The following is a 22,988-nucleotide window of genomic DNA, read 5'->3' on the forward strand; positions in this document are numbered from 1 at the left end:
GAGCGGCTTCTAATTGAATTGATGACAGGTATTGGTATTATCTTAAGAGCAAATTGCCGTATTTAATTTCTTCTTCTTCTTTTTTTTTTTTTTTTTGGGGTGGGGGGGGCGCTGTTGATTTTTTTGGTGAGTCTGCCGTACTTAGCCATTGTGCGGCGACTCCACCGTTGGTGAAGAGCAATTTCACAAATAGTTTTTTTCGACAATTAGGGTGTAAGGAGGGATGAAATGGCAATTTCACATGCAGACACGGCGGGCAGCTTGCCTCAAAGTTACGATCCGTCCTTGGCAAGAGTGTCTTGCTTCATGTGAGCTGACGAACCATAGTGTCTTCAGCGCCTCCCAGGTAGGTGGTGGGTGAACCTTTGCACCCTATAGCAGGGGTCTCCAACTATTTTACCCAGAGGGCCAATTTCCATCCTCAGCTCAAAGTCCACTCCGTCCTTCAACTGCTGACCACTGCCGTATAGGATGCCCGAAGATGCGTTTCTAGAAAACGGTGCGATGGACACCCCACAGCATTGTGAAGTAGTCTGTGCGCATTACATGGGTAAATATCTGCTTCGATGTTGTCAGGTAGGAACAGTTATGGAGGCCTTAATACACAAGCAAACAATATCTAAGCAGCAGCAGGACACTTGGCTAGAATTATTAAGTGGTGGATGTACTGTATAGACCTGCTGTTAAATTCGTTTTATTATTGATTTACTATTTAACTATCTAGATAATATTGTAGATGTGCTGCTTAAAACTTTACTTCATGGTGAACCAATTAGATTTTCCTTTTGCAAATATATATTATTCATATATACATACACAGTATATACATACACAGTATATACATACACAGTATATATATATATATATATATATATATATATATACATATCAGTCTTCAGGTAGAATCCACTGAAGCAAAAGCCAAGATCGAACGCACTGAAAGTTATATTATTAATTTGTGAGAAATGTATCAACGGACCTGGAGCAACAAGCTACCTGGAGACGTGCTCTGCAAAAGTTTGGGAACTCAGTGAGCTAGTTGGTAGGGTACACATAAAAATGAAGAACGACACTCACATGTTCGACACCGACAAAACACCATGAAAATACTAGTAGAAAAACAGCTTGCGGAGAATTTAAGAAAGCACGTTGCTAATACTGAGCTTTCACGATACAAAACTAGGCTAGTTTTACATGGTTCGTAAATAAATTTGCTATACATCCCAAAAGAAAATGTATATGGTGCGTTTCTGGTTAAGCAGTAATCCACCGCTACATTTATAGGCTATGTAAAGCACATTCACCTTTTTAGGGGGTTCAGTTAATCAGCTAAGAATATCCAACTGATCTAATTCAACACTGACGAAACAATAACAACATATAACAGAATGCGGTTTATCTGGCCAACTATGTTCACACATACAGGGAACTGCATGGTCTCCGGTTGATTCACATGCATACAGTAGATACATAGTTACACTCATCCGTATCTTTTAATGTCAACGCTTTTAACAATCATATAAATTCATTAATAAACTTCTTAAATGCACACATTTTCTGTCAAGTATGGGTTTGGTGGTGTTTGGGACCACTTGACCTCAAACCCAAGTGTGGTATCAATTGTTGGCCGGCACTAACAACTCGAGAGCTCAACTGAGTAATTTCATCAGGAAACCAGAGTCATCCGGCATAAATGGCTTGCTTCGCGCTGTAGATTAAGTTAAACGTTAGCACACGGCTCATTTTTGTTTCCTTTAAGGATTCGGAGTGATTTCGTAGTCAGAACCAGAGAATATAGACCTACGTCTCCACAAACTCCAAGATTAATTAATAATCATGGATTATTATACATACACATCAGTTCTCTGTAATTTAGATTTTTTTTGCATTTGACTTTTTAATATACGTTTGATGTTAATTAGGCACAATTCTGGACTTAGAGAACGAGAACTGTATACATTGTTAAAAGTCAATTAAAAGTCAGTTAACTGTCCAAGTACCAATAATGATGGAAAATCATTTAAGAGTATTACAAAACTGAATATAGACCGTTAAAATAAATTTGTTATTTTTTCTTTTGTGTTAACTTATTGCAAACCTTACCAAAAATTAAAGTTAAAACATAAAAACTCACGCAATATGAGACGGTACAACGTTGATTTCTAATCCAGAGAATTGTGTTTATATATATATTTTCTTAATTCAAGTAATCTCTTTCAATTTAAGAGATGTTTTTGAATAATTAATAAAGACGACTGTTTTTTTTAAATCTTATATGCTTGTTAAACATTTAATGATTTGAAGCATGGGACGAATAATTTGAATAAAACTATTAGCAAAGAATGAAAAAGTTGCGCGTTTGATTTTTAGCGGGTAAATTAGATCATTTTCCTTAACTTTGTTAACCCCTTGATGCTTTAGTCAACTGGGTTAACGCTGGCAAGCTTATGAGAGGGCGCCTGGAGACTGTCACAGGCCACTAGTTGAATTGTTTGCAATCGCCGTTTTGAATAAGACCGCGGGACAAGAGGAAGTGCAAGAGCCCCCAAGGTTCTGAAGAAGGTCAGTCAAACAGAGGTTATGTCAAGGCAAACGGTAGCTTAGCTAAATGCTAAACACATTTGAAAAGAAATCACAGAATGTTGCCTTCACGGTATAATAATGTAATCGCCACCTTCCTGTGAAAAACATAGAAGCTTTGATCGGCGGATACATCAGTCTCGCGAAAATGCGTCGTAATAAATTCCATGTAAGGGGGCTCGATGTACTCAGACATTCAGCACTTAAAATTGTATATCTCCTTTTTATACAGAATGTCTTTTCCGATCGTAGTACAAGGCACGACATCCTCAAAAACAATTTAAACTAGAGCTATCATTTTCAAGATTCTTATTTGTTGGGTTTTTTGTGTACTGTAAAAAGCAGTATGGAGATAGGATTACCTTTTGAAAACAGGTCGTCCGGCTAAAACTATTTGACAAACCAAAATAGATGATTAATGGACAGGAAACGAATATGCAATGCTATTCGGTTTTACCTGTCTATGCAGATTATTTAAATCGGAATGTTAGGTTCTAAATGTGTATTATATTAAATATGGACATTTTAAGCCTCATAATTTATAACATGTCTGCTTTTTATTCTACGAATCAATTAGTATCCCAGATTTACACTCACAGCTCCTTCTCAAACTTAATAATTCATTTAAAGTTTCTCTGCAAATGGAACCGCACGTAACACTTAAATGTTCCGTTCGGAAACAGGTGGAATATGTTAAAACACCAGCCTAAATCCCCCTCCCGAACGGCTTCCTTTCTCTGAATTGATGCTGCGGTAAACCGGCGGTCTCGTTGCAATAGCATTGCATCACCTGTTGTTATCTGCTCTCTCAGAGGTAGCTGTTACAGTGGTACATTCATTTGGAGCCATTCCTAAACTTCACGGAAGTCAAACCGTGCTTGTTCAGCTGTCTTTAAGAACAAACCAAACGCAAAATAACGCAGAGCAGAAGTTGTCGGTGCGTCAGGCGTCTCCCACTGAACCCATCGTAGGTAATAAATCGATTTCTCACAGCCGGGATCAGCCCCGGGAACTATAACACTCTCAGAAATCCTCATATGCTGCGTATTTCTTTGTAATTGACATATACGTTACCAATTTTAGCTTTAAATTATTCTTTTACGTGACTGCAGTTTAATGATCAAACACATTTCCGTGTACATCAATGAAATGGTGGGAAAAAAACTAAAAGTATTGTTATTGGCTTGCTTTATGGGTAATATTTTATAAAATATCAGCACTGCAATGCTACTCCGTTAATCTCACATTTTTAGGATGAAACTATAATTTGGTCTAATCGTTATTAGCATACTTTAACTGTCGTGGTAACATTTTGAATGAACTGGATATTGTTACATGTGATGAGCATTAATCAAAAGGCCGAAGCCTATTAAGATACCGAATGCTGTTAGTATAACATCTTTCTTTGCATGTTTAAACATATGTTTAAATGTGTTTTAGATGCCCGTTTTTTCCCCACAATATGTTTGTTTACACATCCCGTCCGTGACGACGGCAAAAGTGTGTAAATCGCTACCGGCGCAGTATGTTTGACAAAAGATATGCATCGCTATTTACAAACCCTATAAAAGTAAAATTAATGCTTACTGTTACCAAACTAACAAATGTAAAATTACTCCTGCGACAACTTCCTTGTAAAACAGATTATAGTCCAAAATCGATCCTGTACACAGAATTTAATAGCCTACTCTAAATTATATAATTAAAATGCAGTATTATTATGAAGTGTAAATGTTAATACATCTGAAATTAATTACTCTAGATTCAGTCTAACGTTCCTATAACATTAACAACTTAATAGGACCGAGCATTTGGCTACACGTACACAATGCCAATATTTTATGTTACAAGTATCCATTACATAAATCGCGATGCAAAGTCCACCGGGGGGCGTCGCTAATCCCCAAGAGTTATAAACGTGTGACTCCAGTGTAAAGTCAACAGAAAGCCGCAGTGCGCCGTACATTCATAGACGCTTAACGCAGGCGGAGCCCTAAAATAAAGTGTATTTGTTCCGTTGGATGACCGTGACCGACTGATTTTTGTGATGTTTGTTCTCGGCCTCGGTGTGTTTGTTGACCTGACCATTTTGTTCTTTATTGCTGTTATCTGCCGGTAGAAGCAAGTGGTCCTTTCCCCTCAGCTTTAAATATTAACAATAAGAGATTAGGCTACGTTAATTATAATCGAAAACATCGTTTTAATTACCATGAATGCGTTTAATCTATGTTTCTTGTACATGGCCCGTGCGTTATATAAGAGACATAGTCTGGGTAGGGTGATTCCCCACCCTCGGGGTCCTGCCTAAACTTTTTACGGGCTTGGGCACAAAGTGCTTTCCTTCTTTGAGCGGCCTTCAATCTTATCTCCATCTGCGACACTTTCTTCAAACGACTTACTAAATAGCCTCCGCTAGTTCGTGGCATGCTAATTATGATTCCGCAGTTTCTGCTGCAAGGTGAGAAAGACACCATTTCAAGTCCGACGCCAAATCTCACTTTAAAATCACTTGCCGTCTGGATGTTTTGACTTTAGTTTTTAAAATAAATAAAATAAAACCGAGAGAACACACTTTGAGTGTAAACCGTTTAATGCTAAGACTGGAAGGAAGAGAAGGCGGGAAAATGATGCAATGCTTGCAGAAACGTGAAAATAACAGTAGGAGACTTCAAAAGACCCAGAAGGCTGTCTTCACTTATGCTATTTAAAGTAACATATCACAGTAATTAGAAAAAAGTCCATTATTTACTTACCTTTAAGGAGGTAAGGGTTATCCGACAGCATTTACACATGCAGAAGAGCAAACTTCTTAGACATTTATGACAGCCAAACATCTTAGTGCGGCCGACTAACGCACCAAAACAGAGAAAACTCGTAGAAATATGCAAGCAGGTGTTTTTGATTCTACGGGGTCCTGCGTGGAGATTCCAGTCAGAGGAAATACAAACGTGCGGTACAATCTCGCTGAATCTGGCCGGACCGGGACCAAAAGCCAATATAAGTACAAAAACAGGTTAAGTCCTTATGGGGCCATCAGCATGTCAGCTTTTATCTGATAATAAGCCCCGTTTAGAAAAAAAACTACAATGTTGTAATTATAGAAGGCCTAATTAGTTTTTATTATGAAAATGACAGTGCGAATTGACTTATTTATATACATCTGTAAAATGCTTAAAGATCAGTAGTGTACAGATTGTAGAACAATATGCACTAAATGAAACGTACGTTTTAATTAGCATATGTTTCATTGAAATTGATCTGGGGTGCGTTTCCTAAAAGCTTTGTAGCACTAAATACTCTTTACCTTATTCGATAATTAGTGATTATTTCCGGAAACCCTTGGTAACTAACTTAGTTCGCAATCAAGTTCGTTATTTTCCACGTCGTTCTTTATTTGAAGGTTTGCATGCTATTCTGTCGCAGAAACACAGAGGTCGCCCTAAATAGATAAAAAATACACTGACGCTCTTTTTTGCAATAATAATAATAATTATTATTAATTGGTCAATCTCATAATATAAAATTATATTGTAGGGTATACTTTAGCATAAGAATGATTTTTTTTTTTGTAGCCCAAAATGTAAACAGTTTTAGTACATAACAGGATTGTGCACCATTCAGAACTAAACTGAGAATTCAAGCAGGACAATATATGAAATCATGCAGATACAGGCTAGCACCTTCAGTTAATGTTTACATCAAACACCAGAATGGGAAGAAAGGTGACTTTGAACGTGGCATGGTTGTTGGTGCCAGACAGGCTGGTATAAGCATTTCAGAAACTGCTGATCTACTGGGATTTTCATGCACAGCCATCTCTAGCGTTTACAGAGAACGGGGTGAAAAAAAAAAACATCCAGTGAGCAGTGGTTCTCTGGGCGAAAATGCCTTGTTGATGGCAGAGGTCAGAGAAGAATGCTTCAAACTGAAAGAAAGGCAACAGTAACTCAAATAACCACTCCTTACAACCAAGGTATGCAGAAGAGCATCTCTGAAAGCGTCAAGCCTTGAAGCAGATGGGTTCCAGCAGCAGAAAACCACAGCTAAGAACAGGAAACTGTGGCTCCAGTGCGCATGGACTCACCGAAACTGTACAGTGGAAGATTGGAAAAACTTGCCAGGTCAGATCAGTCTCAATTTTTGCTGTGACATTCAGATGGTAGGGTCAGAATGTGATATACACGACATGAAAACATGGATCCCTCCAGTCTTTATCAACAATTCATGCTGCTGGTGGTGTAAAGGTGTGGGGAATATTTACTTGGCACACATTAGACTCCTTCGTACCAACGGAGCATCGTTTAAATGCCATAGCCAACCCAAGTATTATTGCTGACCATGTCCATCCCTTTATGACTACAGTGTAGCTACCCGGCTTCTAATGGCTACTTCTAGCAAGAATAAAGCACCGTGTCACAAAGCTAAAGTCATCTCAGGCTGATTTCTTGAGTTCACTGAACTCAAACGGCCTCCACAGTCACCAGATCTCAAACCAATAGAGCAGCTATGGAATGCAGTAGAATGGGATATTTGCATCATGAAGATGCAGCCGACAAATATGCAGCAGCTGTGTGATAGTATCTTATCAACATGGACCAAAGTCTCTGAGGAACATTTCAAACAGCTTGTTGAATCTATGCCACAAAGAATTAAGGCAGTTCTGAAGGCAAAAGGGGGTCCAAACCAGTACTAGCAAGGTTTACCTAATAAAGCGAGGAAGAATAAAGCGAGGAAGAATAAAGCGAGGAAGAATAAAGTGAGAGGCAGTATACGACTCTACCACCAAGAAAGTAAATGTATAACGTAATTATTTATGTTTACCAACCTTAAATGACATTTCTCTGTTGTGTGATTTCAGAGACATTCTTGGAATTTACACGAATTAAGTTCTTCGTCCTGTCATTCCAATTTAACATGCTATGCGATGCGACTAATTAAATCAAAATTGTAATTAATGAATGAAATAGGGCATAATTCATAAATTCTGAATTTTGTACAACCCTGGTACACAATGAGCTAACAAATCAAACTTGCTAAGTATTCAGTCACATCTTTTAAGGTGGGAAGGTGAATCGCATTTGAGACATCGCCATCCAAGAAGTCAAGTTACTTGTCAAAATGCTGTTTTGCGAGAGGACATGAACCCTCTTGGAATATCTCAGTAATAAGCAATTAATAAAGAAGTACAGGCTGGCCTGGGTTGAAATAATGAGTCTCCTTGGCCTGGTGCAGGATGAATTAAATAGAGAGACACACCAGAATTTTGCTTCTGAGAATTCTCCGTTTCTGCGCCACTGGGCACATAGTCTCAGCAAACCTACTGCGTCCAAATCTGTGCATGCAGGCGTCTGTCATACATGATTCTCCATTCAAGCGCATAGTCAAAAAAGCCCTTAAAAAATTAAGTGTGTGAATTATAAGTATATTCTTCCCTCTTCAGCGCGAACAAGTCCACCACACTTAACCCGAAAGAGAAGACATGGCCGTTCAAGAAGTATAATTATTTCATCAAACAAGGAAAGCTGGTCATGCCCTCGATGATTTAGGCAGCAAGCAAACCATGGAACACGGACTGTTTCATTGACATTGTGAACCTAACTGAAATCCGCAGAAACTCGTTTATTTTGAGGATGAGAGCATGGCGGAATCCTACTACGCTTATATTTGGTCATTCTCACAAATGTGACAATCCTTTGAGAAAAAGTCAAATGTTATAGCGAAAGACATTCTTCATATTTTGTGCAGAGCAACTGACTTTCCCTTAACTTGTGCCAGTTCAGGTCAGGTTAGGGAGCACTGGGAGGTTGAATAGCTGTGGCCACCATATAACAGAACACCTTGGGATCCCAGTTGGCGACCCCCCCCCCCGGCCAACATGCGGTGCAGTCCCACCCTCTGGAAATGCTGCAGTCGGGTGTTACATGTGCACACTCTTGACCTGCTCCAGCTGCTCAGATCCTTAGCAGTGAGGGTCCTGTGAGCCGGATCACCCTCAGGGAATCGTGCCACATGGCTGTAGTGCTGTAACTGACGCTCCCTCAAAATGCAGGTAATGTGCCTCAATTGGGACTCCCTGAGCAACCCGCTCGTCTGACATAAAGTCAAACCAGGATCCATAGAGCCACTTTCGTCACGGTCTCCTGACCCATGGGAACCAACACAGCCCTCAAAACCAGCCCTGCCAGTGCCAGTGGTCGCAGTGAAGTCACCCATAAACAGAGGAGTGTCTCGCTATGGACACCCACCCAATAAAATGTCTCCCACATCAAAATATCTCTCACCATGGTCAGAGCATCAGTGAGACAACAGACAAGACACCCAGAGATCACCTTAATCTGAGTCTTATAATACGCTTGTTGAAAGGAGTGACGTCGGACACCATCAGGAGGAGCCGATCCACCGCAGCGACAGCTACTCCCTGAGTATGGCAGCCATCAGAATGACCAGACCAAAAGTAGGTGTGGGTACCTCAGAGAGGGCCACCACTGAAATGCGGAGTTTACCACGCTCCCCCACAGTGCAGCTTGGCACCACACCTGACCCTATTAGCCCTTTGGCAGTTTTGGCTTCCGAGGGGTTTCCCCCACCCCCTTCACGATGCCTGGAGCCGTCCTGCGGGCGGCTGCAGCAGAGCTGCTCCTGTGGAGAGGAGCGAGGACTCCTGTCTGCTGCCTCGCAGCTGGGTGAAGATTTTTGTTGACAAGGCAGATATCACTTGAATCCTGCCTAATGGTAATAAACTGATATATTTCTATATGCTATTTGTTATATCATTCTTCTATATTTTATCTTATATATTTAAACAAACAATTCAGTTGTGTTTTGGACTGTAACATTTACTTCCATGTGTATAATACATGTAAAATGTTTCATCTTGTTACTTGTTTGGCTTTCTAAAAACTGCAGTACTGCATTTGGCCATGTAGAGGCGCGTGACTTAATGCATCTCTCCGGAGTACATATCGAAAAATGCACTTAAGTCACTGGCAGAATGTGCGTAAGGGTCATTTACATGCGACACGCCCATATTTTGGTGTTTCTCCACCCAAAGAGCGAAAAATCGCCTAAATGCATTTAAACCCCAGACTTAAGCCGATGGGAGAATAGCGCAAGTCGAAAAAGCATGCAGCTATGCGGATTTTTGACTTAAGTGCATGAGAGAATCGACCCCGCAGTGACCACATTAATAATGAACCATGTGCAGAATTATATGCAATTTCCAGCAGGAGGGGACACCTTGCATGATACTTAAGTTGGTTTTCATTCAAGAGGTCTGTTCCCATACTTTTGTCCATATAGTGTATGTCGTTAGTTATCTTGCTCAACATTTGTTAAGATTGTTTGTTAGCAGGAAATGCATCCCGAATATTCTTTATTCAAAATGAACAGACCAAAGTTTATTATGCATGTGTGCAAGGATGAATGATCAAAATCAGAAAATAGTATTATTTATTAATTATTATAAGCTATTGTATAACATACTCTGCCTGGCCAAAAGAGTCTCCATTTGAATTTAAATCAGCAAATACGTAAGAGCCAATGATTGGATCATTATTACAGCTCGGCCCTGTTATGCAGTAGTAAAGTGAAGTCAGCTGAGTTCCGGATTCTCCTGAACGGCCAGGTTAATCCCATCAATGGGTTTTTTCTTTCCTAATGGCACGGGCATATTCTGGGATGATAATGGCAAGATATATAGGGCTTGAGTTGTCAAAGAGTGGTTCAGGGAGCATGAGGAATCATTTTCACACATGAATTGGTCACCACAGAGTCTTGACCTCAACCCCACTGAAAGTCTTTAAGATGTGCTGAAGAAATTTTTACCAAGTGGTTCAACTCACCTGTCATCAATACAAGATCTCGCAGAGAAATGAATGCAAATCTGGATGAAAAAAATACAGAGATGTTGCATAAGCACATGGAAACAATGCATTGGCGAATGTGCACTATAATCAAAGCTAAATATTAAAGTGTGCCACTTATTTTTGGCCCGGCGGTGTATTAAAAACTTTTCTTTACTTATGATGCCTGACCTCATGCCTGCAAGAAGATACCTGGGACGGCTGTCACGCCTCTCACTCGTCGACTTCAGGCTTTGCTCAGAAGACGATTCCCAGTGTTTCCAGTCAATTAGAAATGCTTTTATATTGCCCCCGGGTTTTGTGGGACGCTGACAACCACACCCATGCTCGTTTACCTTAAAAGCCTGCGTGCATCTGTTCTGAGTGATACTGGGGTGTTAAAGCAGAGCGCAGACCTCTGGGGGGGGGGAGGGGGGGGGACCTGGGGACACCAGCCCTGGGGACACCACGGTTTCTGGAGAGACAGAGCAGGGGGCAGCACTTAGTGCCCTTGTCACACTCTTTATGAGATGAGGCAACCAGTAAATCCCAGAGCAGCCATGTTTGAATTTGGTGGAATCATGACGGGCCACAGATTGAGATGGTATGACACATTTCATGACGTTCACTTGCTTTGATAAACACAGTAAACACAGCAAATGAAAAGACAGTGTTGTACCTGCACTAGGAATCCATCCATCTAGTCCAGTGTTTCTCCCAATGCAGGAGAAACCAGGATTTGGTGTCCTTGATCGCCTCATCCTTTGATTAAGGTGCACTGGGAGATGAGAGGGAGCAAAAATGTGGGCTGTCTGGGGGGTACCTGGGGACTGGGTTGAGAAACACTGGTTAAACGTTCTCATTGCTAGTGACCCAAATGTCTCTCAGTGCAAAGACTGCAATCTTTGGACCTGCTTGATCGGCCATGTCCAGCTCAGGGCTGGACCCACTTTGGCAGCACATGGGCTGGTTGGGAGCAGGCGAAGGAGCGGCTTGTTGGCGGGGAGTCTCTGCTGAGTGCCTGCTGACGCGTCGAGGGGCCGGGCGGGAGAGCCATGTGGGTGGCGGTGATGTCGTCTCCTCATCCAAGCCCATTATCACCTGATTGCAGCTTTCACCTGTCTGCTCACGTTATACACTCTCCCCCTTTCTCCCAACAGAGCCAGGCAGTGCTAATGACACCCCAGGCAGCTCACCCTCTCACCCCAAAGCCCGGGGAGGTGCAGCGAAGAATAGGAAGGGGGTTGGGGGGGGGGGGGGGTTTCAGTTTGCTTGGCACAGGCATCGCCGCAAATAGATACTGTTGCATAATTGATCTGCTCTTCCGTATTGCGCCGTAATCCTCATGCCGTCGGCGGGGGCCACACTTGGCGAGAGTGTGGGCTGAGAGGCTGATCTCCCCACTGAGGGGGGAGGCGCCTTGGACGGGACTCTCTGCTACCCTGGGAAGTGTGGGAAGGGGGCCTGCAGAGCCTGATCCGCCGCTCTGTGTCCGATTGGGATTACTGCACTCTGCCCCCGCAGTCGGTTGGGGCGCTGAGATAGCGGGCCCCCGAGTCTTTGGGGCCCACGGATGACAGAGGTGCCGTGCGGTAACCCTGACCTCTGACCTGAAATGCTCACCTTGGCCGTAGGGATCGAACTTAATAGTGGTCAGGGCCGCAGAGTTCGGCCAAACTCCTCCGTACGTCGACTGCCTGTGAAGTACGTCAAAATCCTGCATGTAACTTGTTTGAACTAATCCACTCGAAAGCAATTTTATGGAAGTAACGGTACCAGCAGAAAGCAGCTTGGCCTCAGAGGAAGCGGCAATCTACACAAACCTTAAGTCTTCTAATATTTGTTCAAATCAGCAACAAATTCCAGTTTCTGCAAAACAAACACCTACACAGCAGCACCGATCTGCCTCCCCTGCCTGTCAGGGTAAAGGCTGCTCACATTTCACAGCCCTTGGCGATAGCAGGGTTCGAGGGTGAGGAGTGGAATGTTCCAGAAGAGCACTGTGCAGAGTGTGGGCACGGCAAGGCACCGACTAACCAGCCACCTGTACAAACACGTACCCACCCAGATCTATTTTTTTTTCATCGTTTCACTTTCTCATAGCAAAGATCATTTTTGAAATTATGCCTACATTTATTGAAAATGCAGAAAGATAAGAATTGCTTGTCATTGGCCATTTATAGGCATGGTTAAGATTTAACACCATGGCGATAAAACTGTACCGTGCCCTCTGGTTAAGCCTGATACCTGATTGGACTTTTTTAACAAGTAGAATTGGTGCTGGTATGAGGAGTTTCTAAATAATTCCTGCTTTCTAATTCTGAATAAAAAGGACTGATGCTTCATGAAGCCAAGGTAACATGTAACAGGTAGCATGAAAATAAGTTTGTTTATTCAAAACTGTAGTTTTTGGTATTTATTACCTGTGCACAATTACTCGGCACGTAAGAGTGACGGACAGGATACAGAGCAGTGGGGCATAGGAGGCTCTAGGTCCTGCTACACAGAGTGATGAGGTTTGAAGCAGGAGATCACGTGTACATAGCTGTCGATGGCCCAGTTAAGGCTGAAGCAGACCAGTGGTTACAGGCTAGACTTGCATTATGGGAGGCGGTGCCGCTGCGGTCCTCAGGAGTCACGGTCATTTCTCTGTCACCCTACACGCTCCATGCACTGCTTGGGTTATTCATGCCAGGCTTACTTGGGCCATCTCCTTAATCTCAGGTCGTCCTCTCCTTCAGGGTGGGAGCTTGATGTAAAGAGCGTCAAGAGTTCACGACCCAAGGGATGGGGCTGCTTCCGTAAGTGCTGTGCGAGGGGCCTCTTCGGTGTCTGTGTCTGACGGCTGGCAGAGGAAGCAGCGCCCAGTCAGGGACACTACAGACAGCGGCTACAGACAGCGGCTACAGACAGCGGCTACAGACAGCGGCATAGCTGCAAAGTTTTCGAGACACGTTTACTGAAATACTCTTGGGGAACAGGAAGTACTGCATGAAATATATGTGGGAAATCCAGTGAAATTCCCACAGGATCCAGTTAATGATTGATTAGATAGATATAGATAGATATAGATAGATAGATAGATAGATAGATAGATAGATATATATAGATAGATAGATAGATAGATATAGATATAGATATAGATATAGATAGATATAGATATAGATATAGATAGATAGATAGATAGATAGATAGATAGATAGATAGATAGATAGATAGATCTTTATTGTCATCTTATAATGCACTTCTGTACAATCAAGGATGAAATGATATTCCTCCTAGACCAACAGTGTAAATAAATAACAAAATAAAAACTAGGGGAGCATTAAGAAGTAACATACACAGACAATACACATGGTACACAAACAACCCGTATCCATGGTGATCCATGGTGCATTTCGGAGGGATTAGCAGCATCAAGAAACCTTTGTAGCAACACATCTCTTTTATAGTGTTATAGTGTGTTTTTAAGGGTGCTGCAGCATGCATTGGGAAATAATAAGTAAATCAATTGTAGATTATCTGTACAAAGGAAGAAAAGTGCAAATGAAAGATTGCACTAGTGACCAGAAGTTCCTGGTACAGTGGGAAGGTCAGTGATTCAGTGGGGGTGAGCAGAAGTGTTCATTGCCCTCACAGTCTGGGGAATTAAGCTGTTTCCAAACCCGGTGGTCCTGGTTCGAATACTCCTGTACCTCTTCCCAGTTGGCAGGAGGGAAAACAGGCTGGGAGCAGGATGGTTGTGGGGCCATAATCCATTGGTTAAAGATCTCCAGCAGGGATGGGAGACGGGATCTGATGATCTTCCCAGCTGTTCTCTCTACCCTGTTCAGCTGTTTCTATGTAAAGACTCATTTCTATATATTTATTAAAGACTCATTTCCATACATTGCTTAAGACTCATTTTCATAATTAATGTGTTTCACGTTGGTCACACAAAATTTACACCACTTTTTACCTTTCCATACCACCCATGGTTTTAATACCACTCAAGGGAAATCTTTTAAAAGAAATTTTGGAAATAACCAAATGAAAATAATGGCATTGGTTGAATTTCCCCTTTTCATGTCACTCCAGATGATGACAAAATTCAAAAAATGCCTTCATAGAAACTACATTAGTATAGCAGTACCTTGGGGTCATACTCAGAACGTGTGTGTGTTTGTTTTTAAGCTCCGATTGTTGAGCTGATATTAGCATTTAATGTCTTGCGTTCTAAACAGCACAGTCCTCAGCTCTCAATAGCATGTGATGGGACTGACTGTTCTGATTTCTTTTTAATAGGTTACAGTCGCCTTCCTTTGAGAGCAAAAAAAAAAGAAACGAATGAAAGAACTCAGTTGAATGAAGATATAAGAACATGGTTTACATTTAACACGGCATCCAAATTAGTCTCACTAAATTGATCCGCGAGGCCAGCCCGTGCAGGGGGATAATTCGATGGCTAGCCTCTTGCCGGTGTCCCAGTGCCTGTGCCTCTGGCTCGTCAGTCAGGGTCAGAGCTCATTTCTGCTAAGGAGGCCAAGACATGACAACTGATTTAATTTCATTTTTGGACATTGACACAGAGAGACCTTAAAAATGTGCATGGTTGTAGTTTTACACAATGGAAGTAGGTAGTATTTCTGGAAATGGACCAAGGGTGTCATATCACTGGAAGAGGATTGTTGCCCCCCCACCACCACAAAAAGTGAGAGCTTAATCTGTCTGGTTTTAAAATTTCCTGTAGCATGAATGAGGAATGGCTTGATATTTAATTCACTTCGGTTAAAAGAATCAATTGGAAAAAAAATGCAATTTAAAATGTGGAACAGACAGTACAGCAGATGGGAAAATTAATTCAAATGTTCATTCTTGCAAGAACACATGCACTGTCAGGTAAGCAGTCTTTATTTGAAAAAGAATTATAGCATTACAAAAGTATGCAGTTTATTATGTAAATAATATAGTAATATAGATATTAATATACATATTAATTTGTCCCCTTGCAATTCAATTCAATAGACTTGATGTTTTCAGAACTTTTTAAGACAAGCTATCCAAACAGGAGCTTGCACATATACAAAATTAACAAATTTTGTCATGGCAAGTTAAACACCTACAACAGGGGTGTCAAACTGCAGTCCTGGGGGGGGGGGGGGGGCGCAGCCCTGTGTAGCTTAGTTCTTTCCCTGTTCCACCATAAATGATTCAGCTCAAAAGCTGTGCGGTAATTAGCATAAGGAGTTGAATCAGGTGTGTTAAACGAGGGGAAACCCAAGGCCCCCCAGGACTGGAGTTGGGCACCCCTGACCTATAACAATCACCAAACCACTGGCAGGTAACACATACAATAACCAACAAAAGACAGAGCAAAGGCAGGCACATATATACACAGGTAAAGAGGACTAAACAAGAAACAGGTGCAGGCTTTTGACAATAATCCAAACACTAGGGCTAGGAATAACAAGACACAGGTGAGGGTCATAATCACTAAAGACAAAGGACACTGACATTAGGATAGCCAGCGACACCTCCTGGCCAAAGAGGGAAACAACAGACAGGACATGGCAGGGACTGATCCTGAAACAAATGTTTCTTTAACAAATGAAAAAAAGTGAAACTTACATATTAGCAGGATGAGCCGATGAAATACTCCCATAGCAAACGTACCTCAGTTATGCTGTTAGGGCTGGATGTCATGGTACTATGATGCCTCTGTTCAGCTACCTGTACCAGTCCATTTTCTTAAATAATCTGAAATATAAAATGTACATTCGACACAGAGACAGCAGGATGTAACTCAGCACCTTTTGACAATGGGTAAAATTCAGCTTTTTTTAATTTTGCGGTTCTATCTTCAGAAGCACCCCTTGGAAGGGCAAACTTTCTCAAGTGGTATGGCCCCCGCATCCCCCTCTGCACCTGACACAGTTCCCATCACTGGAGCCCAAGAAGGGCCGTCAACAAGTGGTATGATCTAGAATGTTCCTCCGGCCATAGCTGCAGTTTATTTCTGCCGAGAAATAACTTGACTGATATCCCTTTGCTTCTACGAATCACTAATCTTTTCACAGTCTAGCTGATATTAATATGCACTTTGTGTATTATGCATGACTTGTGATTATATGACTTAAAAGCCGTATGGACTACCACCTATGGGTAAGTTTACCTCAGCACCAGCTTCTGAAAGAAACAGCAAGCCACACAAACTGAAAACTCAGAGAATAACACAACAATATTGGTCAATTTATTGATGTAAATGCATTGTTAGCGAGAGACGAGATATTTGCGGAGTCCATCGGCTCTGGATTAAACAAGAAAACTTGGTAACTTTCGTATTTATTCTGAAATGTTTTCTTGATAACTGATAAGGCAATGCATGACACGTTTGTTTGCAACAATTTCATTCTGCAAAAAAGACACGGGGGGGGAGGGGCGGAGTCTGTGGGGAGAGCGGCCTGCTGATGGTAAGTTATCAGGTCATCCCTAACTTGTATTGTCATGGACAGTTATGGTTTGGGTGGCTCCCTGTGGAGTGAAGGGGATCAGGGTTAGCAGAGACTCTGCAAAGGTGCGACCTGCCTCTGGCGTGAAGCACGGGCCACAGATTTGCCACACGAAATACACATTAACCCAATATTCTTCCGCCAGTTTTCCACTGATGCTTGCTCCATGCTGTCACAACATTTTTAAGAGGATAACGTTTCCAGCCGTTTCTCGCTACAACGTCTATGTGCTAAAATTAGGTTTTGAGCTGCCCAAAAATGGAGCTTCTGAGGCCTTCTCACTAATAAAGCATCTACCCAAACTGCTAGAGCCATATGTCTCCGGATTAATTCATAGCTAATTAACAAGGCAGTTTGGCAATTAATTGAATAATTATGGACATGTGAAAATGGTGAGAATTCACACTGTTTTATTGAGTGTAATGGTTTGTATCCCCCCACTGTTGATCATTTTGACCAGCGCTGTATTGAAAAAAAATAAATCTTGGTGTCAACAGATGAAGCAACAATGGTAAAATATAATAATAACAATAATAACAATAATAATAATAATTATTATTATTATTATTGTTATTATTGTCCTGAATTAGTTGTTTTTATTTTTTATATGGATAGGAAATATTTCTTCAAAAGGGAGAATTACTTTGACTTTCTGAATTTACTGTGCGCTTAAAGCCTGTCAAGTGACTGATTCGTAAGTGACGCTCATAGCGCAGGTGACCGCTGTGAAAATGTGCCGCAGGAATCTCGAAAATTTGGAAGAACTTTTATGTGGGGAGGGTGCGAACCAAGCCTTTGGATGACCTTCATCATCAGGAGAAGCCGGTGTGTCATTTTAACGCAGCTTTCTCGATATGTGACATCTTCTTCAAGATACAGAATTAACAATAATATTATTAGGCTACATATCAAAAAAAATGTACGCCCTGTAAATTATTTGCTAATCCAATAGATCGTCGATATCATCTGTTTTATTTATTTTTGACATTTATTCTGTAAGTATGATTATTAAGGATGCTTGTCAGATAATATTTTAGGTATTCCTATACCGTGTCTTAGATTTAACTGAGCAATACCGAAGCTAAAACAAAAATCGATAACAGCTAACAAAAGATGCAATAATATACACTCTCTTATCTTCTTAGAGTCAGAACAATTTATACATGGTTAAACGGGGCTTGAAAATGCAATTATATAATGAATATAATTATTGTCAAATTTCTTTGTTAAAAAGAATTCTACTACTTTTGGAGTATCATTTAGATTAGGTTATTTACACCCGAACTGAAGTAATCAAAATACACATTTAAGAAATCTATCGTTTTTTTAAATAGCGGTTTTTTTACGAGACAAGTCACACATATCAGACCGTAAAACCAAAATGTTTCTGTGAGAATTTGAACCGCAAACCTTCGAACCCAACTAATTAACCGCGACCATGACGTCATGCAAATGCTACACAGAAAGCGAAAATGGTCGTAAGTCCGCAAAGTTCTGCTAAATGATTGTCCGAAAAGGATTTAAGTCGCGCGATGGGGGCTCATAACTTCATTTACAGGCAAGTGATGGGGATCATAATTTAGATTAAAAAACAAACAGATTTATTAGGACAAATTAATAGTCAAACTCGTTTGTTCCGATAAAAATGATCAAACTACTTAAGCTGAGTTTGAGCACTTTCCTCAGTCCTGATGCTAAATATGTCTAACCACACACACGTTCAAAACAAGACTTCACTTTTAACCCCGTTGTTATGGGACTTTTTTTTAACCCGTACTCTGACGTTGGGAATATGTCAAACAAGTAAGATATTCTCGCAACAGGGAATCTGTCAGATGATTTTGGAGAAAAATATTCTGTGGTTTTAGAAATTGCTTTATGAAATCATGCCAGACGTCATTACGTATGGACAATACAGGGGCTCGGTGGCTGTACACCTCCAGGCATCATGGCTAGTGCCTTAAATGTCACCCCACACTCTATGTGTATCTAATATTACATCTTCTCCCTGTGTGGTATGGGCTTTCTCACGCACCCCAAACACATGCAATGAGGCTAACTATAGTCTCTAAATTTCCTGCAGAACGTGGGTATCCTGCGTACAGCGTGCACCCCAGCCTTGGGCTGTCTGGAATAGGCGCAGGGCCCCTCGCGACTCAGAACTTCATCAATTTAGAAAACCTGCAGATAGAAAAAGTCTCAGTACAAACGCAGAATTGTAGGCCTACAATGCACAATTAACGTCTGTCTTAGCCATTTCACAGAGTAAAACTACATTTAACAAACAAAAAACTTTCAATCCATAAGTAGAAAACGCACAAACTGAAAGTCAGACTTATAGGTCGCTGACTCCGCCTGGCGGACGTAGGTGAAATTACGACTTCTTTGGTACTGCACAACTTTCTTTCCTATCACTAATGTGAGATTCACTTGTAGCTTTGGATTATCGAGCCGTCCAAACACGGCAACAATTTGCTGTCTGTCGTTCAATGGACCATCTTCTTCTAAATGATCTTATTCAAGGATGACACAGTGGCGATGTGGTTCGCATGGTTGCCTCACACTCCTGACAATTCCAGTGTCCGCCCTGGCTGTATGTCTCTGGATTTTGCATTGTTCTTCCCGTGTCGTGGTGGTGTTTCCTTCGGGTTCCCCCACAGTCCCAAAGCATGCTAAAGTGAACTGGAGTTCCCAAATTGTCCATAGGTGTGAATGGTATGTCTGCGCCTTGTGCTGAGTCTATTGCCTGTTTCTGGAGTTTCATTTAGACTAGGGGTCTCCAACTCTGGTCCTGAAGAGCTACAATCCAGTAGGTTTTCTATCCTACCCGGCTTCTGATGAGCCACACTTGTTCTCAGGTAAATAGCAGGAGCAGGTGTGGCTCATCAGAAGCCAAGTGGGACAGAAAACCTACTGGATAGTAGCTCTCCAGGACCGGAGTTGGAGACCCCTGATTTAGACCCATTGCCACAGGTGTCTAAAATCAAGCGTTTAGCCATGAAAGAATGAGTCGTTCTGAAGAGCTCAAGGAATTTAAGCATGGTACTGTCACAGGATGCCACCTTTGCAACAAATTAGTTTGTTAAATTTCCTTCCTGCTAGATATTCCACAGTCAACTGTATGGGGTATTATTTCAAAGTGGACGCATTTAGCAACAGCAGAAACTCAGCCATGAAGTGGCAGATCACGTAAAATAACAGAGCAGGGTCACCAGGTGCGGAGGTGCGTAAATGTCGCCAATGCTCAGTTGACTCAATAACTGCAGAATTCCAAATTTCCTCTGACATTAACTCCAGTACAAAAGCTGTGCACTGGGAGCTTCATGGAATGGGCTTCCATGGCCGAGCAGCTGCATGCAAGCCTCACATCACCAAGCACAATGCCAAGCATCGGATGGAGTGGTGTAAAGCACACTGCCACTGGACTCTGGAGCAGTGTGAACATGTTCTGTGGAGTGATGAATCATGCTTCTCTATCTGGCAGTCTGATGGATGAGTCTGGGTTTGGCGGATGCCAGGAGAATGTTACCTGCCTGACTGCACTGTGCCAACTGTACAGTTTGGTGGAGGAGGGATAATGGTATGGGGCTGTTTTTCAGGGGTTGGGTTAGGCTCCTTAGTCTCAACAAAGGGAACTCTTAATTTTGAACAATTATATGCTTCCAACTTTGTGGGAAAAGTCTGGGGAAGGCCCTTTTCTGTTCCCACATGCCTTTGCATTGTTGGGTGAGATTGGTGACTGCACAGAGCCCTGACCTCAACCCCATGAAACACCTTTGGTATGAACTAGAACAGAGATTGTAAGCAAGGCATTCACATCCAACATCAGTGCCTGACCTCACAGATACTCTTCTGAATGATTGGGGAAAAAGGGGTGACCATAACCATATTGATGCCGATGGATTTAGAATGGGATGTCATAAATGTTCCTGTAGGTGTAATTGCCAGGCGTCGCAATACCTTTGTACGCATAGTGTATGTGTGTCTGTGAGTGTATATTTATATCTTGTTAAAATGTATGTTGATTACGCCCAAAATGATTTGCGCACGATTCGTTTTCTTTTCTCGCGGTTATATTCCCGTACATTAGGGGGCAGTATGAGCATTTTGTGCGCATGGCCGCGTAATAAAAACACAGAGGAAGAAGGGAATAAACATGGCTGCCTCCATTGCAATGTCACGTTCTTAAGACTTCTTGTGCTGCTGAAGTTTAATTTCGAAGAAACCTGGGAGCTAATATTTTTGAATTAACACTGGAGGTATCCAGACGGTAGTACACTGCAGGTTATTTTTTCCTAAATGTTTCTGATTTATACGATGTATTTAGTGGCGAAGCAAATGCGCAATTCTAAAGTGGATTGAAATCAAATTATGTTATTTGTTTTCAGGTTTCGTGCAACATTAATCCACCATGGTGCATCTCTGTAAGTTTTTTAATAACTATAAACATGTATAGGTTAGTCTTCTGTTATTCTTATTAATAGATCGTAGTATTGCTCACGCATAGCGAATGGTTTCGAGCTTTATTTTAGGTGTTCGTGGTCAAGTTTAAATTAGCTATTTTCACAGATCATGCCACACATGCCTTTTCCGCTGGCTTAATTTTGGTACGATTACACTTACATTAAGATCACACAGAATTATTCTGGTCTAAATGTTTAACGGCAATTCCCCCTCTGCTTCATACTTGTCCGAAAATATTGTTGCATATAGGGGGCATATGTAGTTGGCCACTGCATGGTGACTGTATTCTGTCATAGTGGTTTACGCAGCTGGGTACTTCAGTGAAGAGGGTCAGCTTGGTGCATCTTATCTTGCCTCCCTTCCGTTTCCTCCCCGATGCATGAGATAACCACCTGTCTCTTCGTATGATTTGGCTTAGTCGCCAACCAGGGTCGTTTTCCTTTTGTGTCTTTTTTTCATTCAGCATCTGCTCTTCTGAGGCGGTACCACGGGGGGCTTGTCATCATTAGGCTGGCGCTGGGTGGCTGCACAAACCGACCATTTTACCGCATCGTGGCAGCTTTTAACAAACGGGCGCGGGACAGCAAATACATCGAGCAACTGGGAACATACGACCCCCTTCCCAACATATACAACGAAAAGCTTGTCAGCTTCAACTATGACAGGATCAAATACTGGATCGGCTGTGGCGCCCACACAACAAAACCCGTAGCCAAACTCCTAGGTAGGTGCTACTACACGATATCGCTATGTTGGCACGAGCGCCCCTCAAGTACTGCGTTATCTGTGACTCAGTACCGTAAAGAATCCAAATTCGTTTGACATCAAGTTACGATTATGCCGATAAATACCAAAGTAAATATAACAGGTTATGCTGATTACACACCAGGTGCAAGGATTTCTGTTGATTGTAGGACATTTTGTATTAAGAGTTTGCAAACAGAATTGCAACACAGTTCCTAGTTGGTGAATATGGCATTTCCTACAGGTCTGGCTGGGTTCTTTCCTCTCCATCCCATGACTGTGACCGCAGCTGAGCGTCTGAGGAAGCTGGCCGCACAGAAGGAACAGGAGGCTTCTGGGAGTGGAACAGAGGAGGGACAGGGCAAAGAAGAGCAGCGGCAAGAAGCATAATCCACCACCACCAAGTCTGGGCATGTGTCCACGAAAATGTCTGAACTCTTCTGTATATGTTGACATCCTCATTTTGATTTTTGAATTTTTTTTGCAGCCATTTCCTCATCCCTTCCAAAATGCTTTGAAGGACGCTTTGGCCTTTGCATGTTAAAATATGAAATGCATTGTGAGATTTATAATGTATGCAGTAAAATTCTGTTTTAAATGAACTCTAGTAGTGTATTTTAATACTACCTCAGAAAACATATTATAGAGTATAACGTCAACTCTAAGTATGCAAAATTAATCTAATGAAAAGAGTTAATAATTATAATGAACATCCATCAGCATTAAATTTCACTCTAAGGATAACTTTCATTATAAAAGACTTTTTCCCACATTTTACTCCTATTGTTAATTCTTTAAATTTACATTTACGCGAGTACAGTCACCTCTCCAGATCTGCAAATTTGCCATTCGAGGTTATAAATTGGCAATG

The 22,988-nt window shown here is 41.6% G+C and overlaps 1 protein-coding gene across 3 annotated transcripts; it reads left to right on the forward strand.

The window, feature by feature from the left end:
* Nucleotides 1–21,033: 21,033 nt before the first annotated feature.
* mrps16 (mitochondrial ribosomal protein S16) lies at nucleotides 21,034–22,719 on the forward strand. 3 transcript variants are annotated; one of them, XM_023837361.2, is made up of 4 exons: nucleotides 21,034–21,193; nucleotides 21,298–21,333; nucleotides 21,837–22,097; nucleotides 22,362–22,719. In XM_023837361.2, the coding sequence occupies exons 2-4, from the start codon at nucleotides 21,321–21,323 to the stop codon at nucleotides 22,505–22,507; spliced, it is 420 nt and encodes a 139-aa protein (XP_023693129.1). In that variant the 5' UTR covers nucleotides 21,034–21,193; nucleotides 21,298–21,320; the 3' UTR covers nucleotides 22,508–22,719. The 3 variants fall into 3 exon arrangements, with proteins under 3 accessions (XP_023693129.1, XP_023693130.1, XP_023693131.1); XM_023837362.2 differs by having other exon boundaries at nucleotides 21,034–21,179; XM_023837363.2 differs by having other exon boundaries at nucleotides 21,034–21,168.
* The last annotated feature ends 269 nt before the right edge of the window (nucleotides 22,720–22,988 follow it).

The sequence above is a fragment of the Paramormyrops kingsleyae genome, chromosome 8 (genome assembly GCF_048594095.1).
Source record: "Paramormyrops kingsleyae isolate MSU_618 chromosome 8, PKINGS_0.4, whole genome shotgun sequence".
NCBI classification, from domain to species: domain Eukaryota; kingdom Metazoa; phylum Chordata; class Actinopteri; order Osteoglossiformes; family Mormyridae; genus Paramormyrops; species Paramormyrops kingsleyae.

Coding starts and splice junctions, on each gene's coding strand:
- mrps16 (XM_023837361.2), top strand. Junction 22,098..22,361: donor ACCCGTAGCCAAACTCCTAG/GTAGGTGCTACT, acceptor CATTTCCTACAG/GTCTGGCTGGGTTCTTTCCT.